The sequence below is a fragment of the Orycteropus afer genome, unplaced genomic scaffold, assembly GCF_000298275.1.
Source record: "Orycteropus afer afer isolate SDZICR_OR568_19922 unplaced genomic scaffold, OryAfe1.0 scaffold00109, whole genome shotgun sequence".
In the NCBI taxonomy this organism is placed as follows: domain Eukaryota; kingdom Metazoa; phylum Chordata; class Mammalia; order Tubulidentata; family Orycteropodidae; genus Orycteropus; species Orycteropus afer.
This window is the reverse complement of record NW_006921696.1, coordinates 5,783,050-5,793,912: the sequence shown is the minus strand read 5'-3', so window position 1 is coordinate 5,793,912 and position 10,863 is coordinate 5,783,050. Positions and strand designations below refer to the sequence as shown.

The following is a 10,863-nucleotide window of genomic DNA, read 5'->3' as shown; positions in this document are numbered from 1 at the left end:
TAATGATTCTTCCTCCAATCCTGATACCACGTTTTTCTTCATATAGTCCAGCTTCTCGGATTATTTGCTCAGCATATAGATTGAATAAGTGTGGAGAAAGTAAAAGGTAGCAGAATTTAATCATCAAATTAATCTATATAGGAGAAAAATATCAAAAACTGCATTTAAATGCTATAAAAATGTTTATCCATCTTAATCAGGGCAGATTAGTGAAACTTTCTCTACTTACGAATCTACAAGCCATTACTAACTCAAATTATGATTGTTGAAAAGATTTTCAGTTATGCCAAGTAAAATTGATTAATATTTCAGGTTAAGAGAGAGTAAAATTAAAGAAAGTTATAAGTGTTGAAAGACTTTCAAATGGAAAATCACTTCAAAATCTCAATTAAAACTGAGACTAAAACTAAATGAGCATAATTACACATATATTAATTAATAATAATGTTTTACTAATATATTTGATAGCTTAACAAAGGTATTTTTGTGACAAAAAGAAAAGATTCAAAAGAAATAGTAACAGAACAACAATTATTATTTTTACTCTGCCCGAAAAAGCCAAAATGCAGGTAATCTTAAACACTTCCTCACATTCTCTTCCATTGTATCATGGCCTCAAATTTATAAAACATCTGTATCTTTTTATTGGGACATCTCTGAGGGTATGTTTTATCCATTCCCAAAATTTAGAACAATGTCGAGGATGTAGTATAAGTTCATATAAGAGAGTGAATCAATCTGAAATCTTACTAATTCAAGTATCCATTCATAAGCAAATCTCCTTAATAACATCAGCAACTCTTGTCATCACCTCCAAGAAGAAAAACTCACAATTGAAAGCCACCAATCCATTCATCCCTGATGTCTTAGTTCTCTAGTGCTGCTATAACCACAAAATACCACAAATGGATAGCTGTAACAAACAGGAATTTATTCTTTTACAATTTAACTCACTGCCATTGAGTTGGATCCAACTCATTGCAACCCCTCCTTGCGTTTCCAAGGCAGTATCACTATGGAAGTAGATTGCCCAATCTTTCTTCCAAGGACTGGCTGGTGGGTTTGAACCTCCAGGCTTCTGATGAGCAGTCAAATGCCTTAGGCACTATGCCATGAGAGCCCCTTTTTACAATTTAGGAGGCTAGAAGTCCAAATTAAAGCAGTGATAATAAGACTAGCTTTGTTAACCATCATTCAGTTTACATAATGTTAAAAATTAAAGTCTTATTCAAACTAAAGTTTAGGGATTCACTTTGCTTATCAAAGCTTAATTTACTTATAGCTCTCTTAGCTCATAAAATGCCAATATCCTATCAGAATTATCAATGACCTAGTATATTGCTTCACCTAGCATAACTGACCATGTTGTCAGAAGGGAACAGTCCCTGAGAAGGATATCATGCTAGGTAAAGCAGAGGCTCAGCAACAGTGGGGAAAATCTTCAACGAGATGGACTGACACACCATGTTGATAGTGTAGTGGCTGCAACTGTGGGCCCAAGCATGACAACAATTCTGAGTATGGTGTTGGACCAGGCAGTGTTTCTTCTGTTGTACACAGAGTCACTATGAGTTGAAACAGACCTGACAGCACCTAATAACAACAAAAACTACATTTCCAGTTAAGGACTAAACCATAGTTAAACTAATAAGTACCTAGCTATATTATTACTAAGAAAAACATATTACCATTGTACGTAAAATAAAACTTGTAAGTTAACATTCATTTGTCTGGGGAAATATATGCATATCCATACTCAGTATATTTAAGATAAAAAAAAGTTATATAAACTAGTGTTCAATTTACCATTTCTTCTTAAACCTCCTAGGAATATGTTTTAAATTAATCAGGGATAAGATTGTGGAATTGTGATTCTTATCTCTCATCTTAAATTTCAAGTATTAACTATGCACAACCTCAAGATAAACTCATTCAATATCTTTCACAACTACTTCTAAGTAAACATAAATTCAGTACTCTAATTTAAATACCTTTTGTTCCACTTTCAAGAACTGAGCCAGTTCTTCCACAGTTAGATGATCTTTCTTGTCACTGTAGCTCAAGAGCAACAAATAAAGATCCCGTCTCAATGACATCATTTTGTAAAAAACACAAAATTCTTCAAATGTCAAAGTTCCTTGATTCTCATCTGTATCTGCTTCCTGAAAGGGGCGTAGAGAAACACGACAAATAGAAGAGTTAGACATATAGATATTCAATACTAGGAAATATATCTACTCTTTATTTATAAGCTATCCAGTTACCCAACATTTCACATTTAGGACAATTGTACACAACCTACTATTCTACTGTAATGTGCATTAACGACATATGTCTGGCAATAATAAACACTGAGGTGCAAGGCAAGAGTAATGCTGGCAGTGATGGTTAAGGTTATGTGTCAACTTGGCTGTTCCATGATTCTCATTGGTTTGGCAGTTATATCAGCCTCCATTTTTGCATAACACTGATTTTCACATAATGACCTGTTCTTTGGAACCTAACCATATCATTAAGTGAGGAGTGGGTATAATATTTACCATAAAAAGGCTAGTACATATTTCACATACATATTCAAATACACATAGGATATTATTTTAAAAAAAAACCCTACTGCTAACAAGTCAATCCCAACTCAAAAAATGACTATGTATTAGGCTGCAAAGAAAGTTTCAACAAACTAGAAAGAATAAACATGGTACAAACCATTTTCTGTCTATACTAAATTTATAAGTCAACAAAGTAATATATGTGTTTGGAAATAACATATCTTTAGGTAGAAAATTGAGTAGACAACTGTTATGTCATTTTAAACATGGTTTTGAAAAATCAAAGGGTTTTATTTATTTATTTATTTTACCTAACCAAAAGGCTGGAAGTTCAAACCCACCAGCTATTCCTCAGAAGAAGACTGGGCAATCTATTCTCTTAGAGATTCTGCCTCGTAAACCCAAGGAAGGGTCACTATGAGTCGAAATCAACTCAACAGCAGTGAGTTTGGGTTTTTTTTTTGTTTTGTTTTTTTTGGTTAGTTATGAGCAAAGTATTTTACCAGTATTCAGGTCATACACAGTTTCTGTGGGAGGCTGATTGCTGCTGTCTTCTGTCATTTTAAAGGTAGAGATAGATTGGTCGGTAGAACATGAACATTTTTGGTATGTGAGGCTCTTGATTGGACATGCTTTACATTCTAAAGAACTGGATTTAATGGCCATGTTTCTGTCATGACTTTGTTTCAAAATACGTAGTTCTCGATGGAGATAAAACATTTCTCAAAACTTTCTTGTAAATGCCTAACCAACTAAGCAGAGTAAAACTCTAAAGTTTAAGCAATAGCATCTAAAGACTTCAAAAGCAGCTATCTATACCTCAAAAGACTACTTTAAAAAAAAATTGAATCATCCATTGCACCAAAAAGGCAAAGGAAATAAATTCTAGGAAGACTTTCATGTCTACCAGCAATACAGTCAAGAGGATAATGTTCCTAAAATAGCACTCAGATGCTTGGTCCTATCACTCCCATTGTGAGCATTTACAGAATCAGCTAGAAGCAAGGCCCATGATGGAAAAGTCCTTCATACAACACACAACAGGCACAGCTGCTTACCTAGTCACTTCTGTCTTGACAAGTTTTTAAATCTAAGGTCACAAAATAAATAAATAAATAACCAACTAAAAACCCACTGCCACTGAGTTGATTCTGGCTCATATAGACCCTGTAGGACAGAGTAGAAATGCTCCACAGGGTTTCCAAGGCTGTAAATCTTTATAAAAGCAGACTGCCTCATCTTTGTCTCATGGAGTTGCTGGCAGGTGCAAACTGCTGACCTTTTGGTTAGCAGCTGAATGCCTTACCCACTGTTCCACCAGAGCTCCTCAGAGACTCTTAATGTCCTAAAACTTATCTAAAGTATTTGCTTTGAATTTTTAAGACAATTAACATAAGTATAAACACTTCCTTGTTTACCATGTAAATACTGGATACATTAGAGATAAACAAATACCTTAAACCAAAAACCAAACTCATTGCCAGTCAGTCATCATAGCAACCCCTCCTTGGGTTTCCGAGGCAGTATTGCTACAGAAGTTGATTGCCCAACCTTAGCAATTACCTCTACAGTACTGTAAACTCCTTTGAAAAGGGAGTGATTATGAGATAGCGCTCACCACAGGAAAAAGTAAAACACCCTCTGGTTGCTCTGTTCATGACAAGTCATTTTTCTTTTAAAGTCTCTCACTCCATCTCTGGGGTCCCTTATATAGCATATCACATTCCTTTCTCCTTTCCTTTTTTTCCTTTCCTCCTGTTGCCCTCCAATGCAAAGGGATCAAGTCCCCCACAGTGCAAACAATCTCCAACTAAGAGCTCTTGAGGATTTAGACAAATGCTATTCTCTTTCATGTTAGTCTTTATAATGATTCTCACAACAGCCCTGGGAGGTAGGCAGAGAACATATTATTGTCCTAAGTGTCTTGAACAAATTTACTGCACTATTTAAGTGTCAGATAAAATGCTTATAATTACTCTCTGAAAACGACAAGAACAACAACAAAAAGGCATTTCAGAAAGTGAAATTGTTAGTGTGTTTTAAATTTATGAAGTTTTTCCTTGATGAAGCAAATGCCTCTATTATTCAAAGAAAAATAGAACAGATCAGGTAATATTAGTTCTCAGCAAAACAAAACAGCCCAAGGACAAGATCATATTTAGGGTCACAGAACCAAACAAGACTCCCTCTGTCATTCATTGTCGCAATTCAGACTCCGTGTTGCTTCTGCCTTTACCACCTCTAAGAAGAAGTGGTTAGAAAACAAATGAAGTATGAAACAATGAACATAGTGAAATATAGCCTCTTCCGCTTATTTTCACATGTGCAGCACTAGCCTTGTCACCTAGAATAGAAAATCATTGCAGAACATGGATTATGCATATATATTACTTGCCTATAAATAAATTAATTTGTAAAATAATATTCTACTAATTACTAATAGTCTAACATTGTCTTTGGCCAGACTTAAACTTAATGGAACACATTTTTGCTTCTTAGCTTGGAGGCTAACTATAGTCCAAGCTAGACACCACAGAATACATTTGGGTCCAGTACATTTGGGCTCAATTACCACCAGAGAAAGAGCACCTCATCTAACATCAACAAGCAGTTGATTATAATTTCTGAAGCACTCCCTAAATGGTAGGAGCGATATAGCATTTCTAAGCATCCCAGATTCTAAATCTGAAACAGACTCCTCTGAAACTAAACAGAGGGCTCCTGAGGATTTAGAGAAGTGCTATTCTTCCTCATGTTACTTAGTCTTTATTTTGATCTCACAACAGCTCTGGGAGATAGGCAGAGAACATATTATTGTGTCTTGAACAAATTTACTACACTATTTAAGTGTCAGGTAAAATGCTTATAATTACTCTCTAAAAACAACAACAACAAAAAGACATTTCAGAAAGTGAAATTGTTAATGTGTTTTAAATTCATGAAGTTTTTTCCTTGATGAAGCAAATGTCTCTGTTCAAAGAGACATTCAAAGAAAAATAGAACAGATCAGGTAATATTAGTTCTCAGCAAAACAAAACAGCCTTTTTAATACAAAGTACATCAGGAGCCTCTGATGCATATTTTACATAAGGCCAAAGTGATTGCAAAAACGCACCTGAAACATTTGTCTGACTTTTCTTCTGGGCAGGTTGACATTTAGTTTATGCATCAATTGGTGTATCTCTTCAATATTCAGTAAGCCATCACCATTCTTATCAGCTTCCTCAAAGGTCTGCTTCACCCATGTGCAAAAAAAGTCAAGGAGAAAACTGTGTTTTCATCAAATAAAACCTGTTCCCTCGTGGAATACTCTCAAGGACATTTATCAGCAACACCCAAACTGAGAAGAAAAATCTTTTGAGCAGGCCCTGCAAGCCATAGGCTTAGGGGAACTAATAGTGATGATAAAAAGAAACAGGAGGGAGTGTGTGTTCAGATGCTTCTCCTCACTGTGGAATCAGAGACAAACCAGATTGTACCAAGAGTTCTTTAACTCAAAACATGCTATAAATCTTATCCAAATTAAACATTAAATTTACTATTTCAAGAAAACACTGCCTATTTCATCTAAGGAAAAAACTACATTATTGATTCTATTCTGCTCTAGTAAGATGATTCTAACTTCACCTTATTTCTCCATTAGCAGACTCCTTAAGTTTAAAATAGTTCTGCATGACTTTATACATTACCCCTTTTCATTTCTCATTTTCTTCCTAATTTTTCTGAGTTATGCTACGGTGACAGTCATTCCAAACCTGTATCGCTACTAGTTTTCACTTGTACAGTTGGAATTCTCCATTAATGAGCATGTAGATAGCATGGAGCAAGAACAGCTCAATAGTGTAGCTCCCAAGCACTTTGTTAAAGGATCCCTTTATTATGTGATGACACTCCAAATATACTTTTCCAAATTTACACCTTAACTTCTCTTTCTATAGTTTTCATCTAGTCTCTTTTTACCTTCACAATACCCCCAAACCACACCCCTCTTTCCAATTCTCTTTTCTCATTCCCACTTCGACATTCAGAAAACGTTACCCCTGTAAAGGCCCCCAGACCATCTAATTCAATCTCATCATACCAGACAAAGATATGAAACTAACGAGGGAGAAATTTGCTAGAGTGACATAAGAAAGCCAGGTCTCAAATCCAGACTCTTGCAACCTGGTATAGCACTCTATCCCCTACACACAAGGCCTGTCTCTGTACCATATCCCTTCTCCTATTATTAGTCTGGGTGGTCGCTACATAATAGCTCCAAGCTTCTAAATCATGGGCCATACTATGAAGTACAAGTCTGAATGACAGCGATTGCCCTGGAAGGACAGATATGAGACTACTGACAGAGAATATGAAGCTGAATTTAGATAAAATAGATTAACTTCACATGAAGAGAGATTTTAAAAGACTCTCAGTGACAGGAGCCTTGGGTTATTTATTTTACCTAGTGGGAAAGCAGAATAAATAGTAATAAAATGGACAAATGGACAATGCCTGGTTAAACTTTAGCCTCAGATTTTTCAAAATGGATGATTCATTATTGTTGAAGAATAATAACTGGGTAGGTCATGAAACATGGTAATTGTGTATGTGGTTAGAGCACCAGAGTGAGCTTCAAAGTTTGAAGGGCAATGCAGTAGAAAAGAATCAAAATGATGGAAAGATACCAGAGAATCAAAGGTATAGGTTTTAAACCAAGAAATAGGAGAGTGCGAGTACATCAGAGGGGAGAGGGTCAATGGATAATATTTGCTTATCAAGCCAGTGACATCAAACTGAACAATTTTCATTTTAAATCAAAATATTAATTAAGCTCCCAATGGTAGTACAGCACATTTACTTTTCTCATGTGATTCAAATTATGGTTGTAGGAGACTACCTTAGAAAGTAAAAACAACCAGAAAAATCATCTCATTCCTTGAAAAGATGAATAGAGGTGATTTTCAGATTGTAAATACCTTGTTTCACATTTTGTTCCCTTTTTAACATTTTTAAATAATCAGCCCAGTTCTTTCAGCTCAATTTTCTCCCATAGAGTTCAGGGCCTCATTATAGATGATACCTAGAAGTTAAAGAGAGCCCCTGGTCTAGGGGAAGAGAAATGAAGAATGGAAAGGGTGAAAAGATTTGAGTCAATTATGATTAAGTACCTGGATCTCTTTGTTTGTTTGCTTCCTGGGCCCACAATGCCCACAATGTGTTCTCCATTTCTATGGTGACAACTCTGTGCCCCATATGGCCAGCATTCAAAGAAGGGCCAAAAGGGTCCAATGACAGAAATAATTTCTCCCAAATGTCTTTTATTCTATAACTGCTTACCAAAGCCTGTCAAAGACTTATCCAGAGGAGAGGCAGGACCACCAACACCCAAGTATGAGTATATTCTGAAGATATAAACCCTTTAGCATATACTTGTATCTACTTGTTGTTGTTGTTGTATCTACAGGGTCTACTATATCAACACACAGCTGGTCTTGACAACTGATTAAGCAGGAGATGGGGCTGGTAAGGCAGAAATGGAGGTGGAGGCAGATCTTGGAAGTATATTTTAGTCTCAATTAACTGATGAGCTGTCCCTGTAACAATGGGTCATTCACATCACCTCTTGGAGCCCCCCTTTCATCTACAATGTCAGGAAGCACAACTAGATAACCTTGAAGTTCCTTTCAATTTGAAGATTCTATAACAGGAAAAAACATTCTTTCCCAGTAACAATACACACAGTATAAGAATCAATAGCAGGTGAAAATTTCTGATATCTTAAAGCTATTCTTCACAATAAAGATAGAGTGTCCAGGAAAGCTCTGAATTCATGATTCATATCCATACACATGATAATCTTTAAGAGGAGAACAGTCATTTGCAGAGAAAAACTAAGAGGAGAAATTAAATGAAAAGCAACTGTCTATTATTTTCTACCAAAAAATTATATGAGAATGTAAAGCATTGAATAGTACTATTTAATGCAGAGTTAGGAAAACTTTTCTATAAAGGGACTGATAGTGAATATTTTAGCCTTTTTCATTTAGTCTTGGTTGCCACTACTTAACTGTTGTCGTCACATAAAAAAGCAGCCACATAAATACATAAATGAATAAATATGGTTGGTTCCAATAAAACTTTCCTTACAGGACACTGAAGTTTGAATTCATATAATTTTCCCGTGTCAAAAAATGTTATTCTTCCCCACTCCCCACCCCCACCCCCCCGCCAGCGACTTGAAAATGTTAAACTCATTCTCAGCTTAGGGGGCCATACAAAAATAGGCAGTGAGTGGGCCAGATCTGCCCTGCTGACTACAGTGCTGGTCCCTAATTTTGAGAGAAGGTATAAGAAACATACAATGTACATCAGGGACTGCCTAAAGCTTTACTAGAAGTACTAATTTCCGTGGGATCAAGACAGGTAAGTGCAAATGGCTAACACACTAAGCTATGAACTGAAAGGTTGGAGGTTCAAGTCCATCCAGAGTTGCCACAAAAGAAAGTCCTGACGATCTACTACCAAAAAGTCAGCAACTTAAAACCCTGTGGAGCAGATCTACTCTGACATGCATGGGGTCTCCATGAACCAGAACTGACCCAAGAGCAACTGGTTTAATGTGGAGGAGAATGGTGCAAAAGCTAAGGGCCACGGCCATCATCTTTGCATGCTGGGGTGACTGAGATTTCAGACTTCCATCTATCCGCATACTTACCTCCCTTTAGCAATAACAACACTAGCTATTTTTATAAAATACTTACCATGTGCTGGACAATGTTCTAAGGACTTGATAATACAACAACTCATCTGATCTTCATACAACTCTAAGATCAAACCAAAAACCAAATCCACTGCCATCTATTTGATTGCAACTCATAATAACCCCCATTGGGTTTCTGTGGTGGTTAAGTTTGTGTGTCAACTTGGCTGGGCCTGGTTGAGTAGCTGGGCAGCTAAATGTAGTTATTTATTCTCTATGGTGAGATTGGTAATTAACTCCGTGGTGGAATCTACTATGAGAGCTGAATAGCTGCTTTGGGAATGTGGTCCACTTCCCATAGGTAAGTAACAGCTCTGGGAACGGTGTCCAGTTTATGGCACACTTAACCCCTGCATGTAGCCAAGTAGTTGTTTAGCAGCCTGCCACGATCTGCTGATCTTGGGACTTTTAATGGACTGAAATTAATGGCCTGTCATGTTGTTTGGTAACATTGGGACTGTGCCTTTTTACTTGTTGCCTGTGGTGGTTATGTTTGTGTGTCAACGTGGCTGGGCCTGGTTGAGTGGCTGGGCAGCTGGTGGTAGTTATTCCCCATGATGAGACTGGCAATCAACTCCATGATGGGATCTACCACAAGCAGTTGAGTAGCTGCTTTAGGGTCTGCTTCCTGTATATAAGCAGCAGCTTTGGGAATGGTCTCTAGTATATGGCACAATTGGACCCTGCATGTAGCCGTGTTGTTGTTCAGCAGCCTGCCATGCTCTGCTGACTCTGGTGACGTACAATGAACTTGAATTAATGGCCTGCCATGTGGTTTGTTAACAGCGAGACTGTGCCTTTTTACTTGTCAACCTTGGGCTTCTCAGCCTCAGCAGCCAGCAGCTGTCTAAGTGAAGAAAAGCCTCTCCAGCTCCAGTGGACTGGGAACAGGGGGCAGAGCTGGACCCCAAGATTGAGGGGCTTTCACCCAGCCCCTAAAGTCTGGTACTTTGAACTTGGCCTTAAAGCCTCCAAAATTTAAGCAAATAAACTCCTGTTTGTTGAAACCATCCATTTGTGGTATATTTTTGTCACAACAGCACTAGGTAACTATAGCATCGACCTTGAGTTTGTCAGCCTCAGCAGCCAGCAGCTGAGTGAAGAAAAGCCTCTCAGCTTCAGTGGGCAGGGAAAAGGAGGTAGAGCTGAAGCCCAAGGTTAAGGGGCTTTCTCACTCAGCCCCAAGAGCCTGGAACTTTGAATTCGGACTTAAAGCCTCCAAACTGTAAGAATAAACTCCTGTTTGTTAAAGCAATCCTATTTGTGGTATATTCCTATCAAAGCAGCACTGTCATTGTGTTGTTGTTAAGTGCTGTCGTTTTTGACTCATAGTGACCCCATGCACAGCAGAACGAAACACTGCTCGATCCCGCGACAGCCCCACAATCCCTGCTATACTTGAGTGCATCATCCCAGCCACCGTGTTAATCCATCTCGTTGAAGGCCTCCCCCTCTTTCGTCGACCCTCCACGCTATCAAGCATGACATCCTTCTCCAGGGAATGGTCCCTTCGTACAACATGACCAAAATAGGTGAGACGAAGTCTGGCCATTCTTGCTTCCAAGGAGCATT

General features: G+C 37.7%; 1 protein-coding gene across 1 annotated transcript in view; it reads right to left on the bottom strand.

Moving 5' to 3' along the window:
* PLCH1 (phospholipase C eta 1) overlaps positions 1 to 10,863 on the bottom strand; it is a 330,067-nt gene that overhangs the window by 143,947 nt on the left and 175,257 nt on the right. The window contains exons 4-5 of the mRNA XM_007943576.2: positions 5,665 to 5,794; positions 1,992 to 2,162 (exon numbers count right to left, since the gene is read on the bottom strand). Of these exons, the coding sequence (XP_007941767.2) occupies positions 1,992 to 2,162; positions 5,665 to 5,794 (301 nt within the window). The remainder of the gene's footprint in view (positions 1 to 1,991; positions 2,163 to 5,664; positions 5,795 to 10,863) is intronic.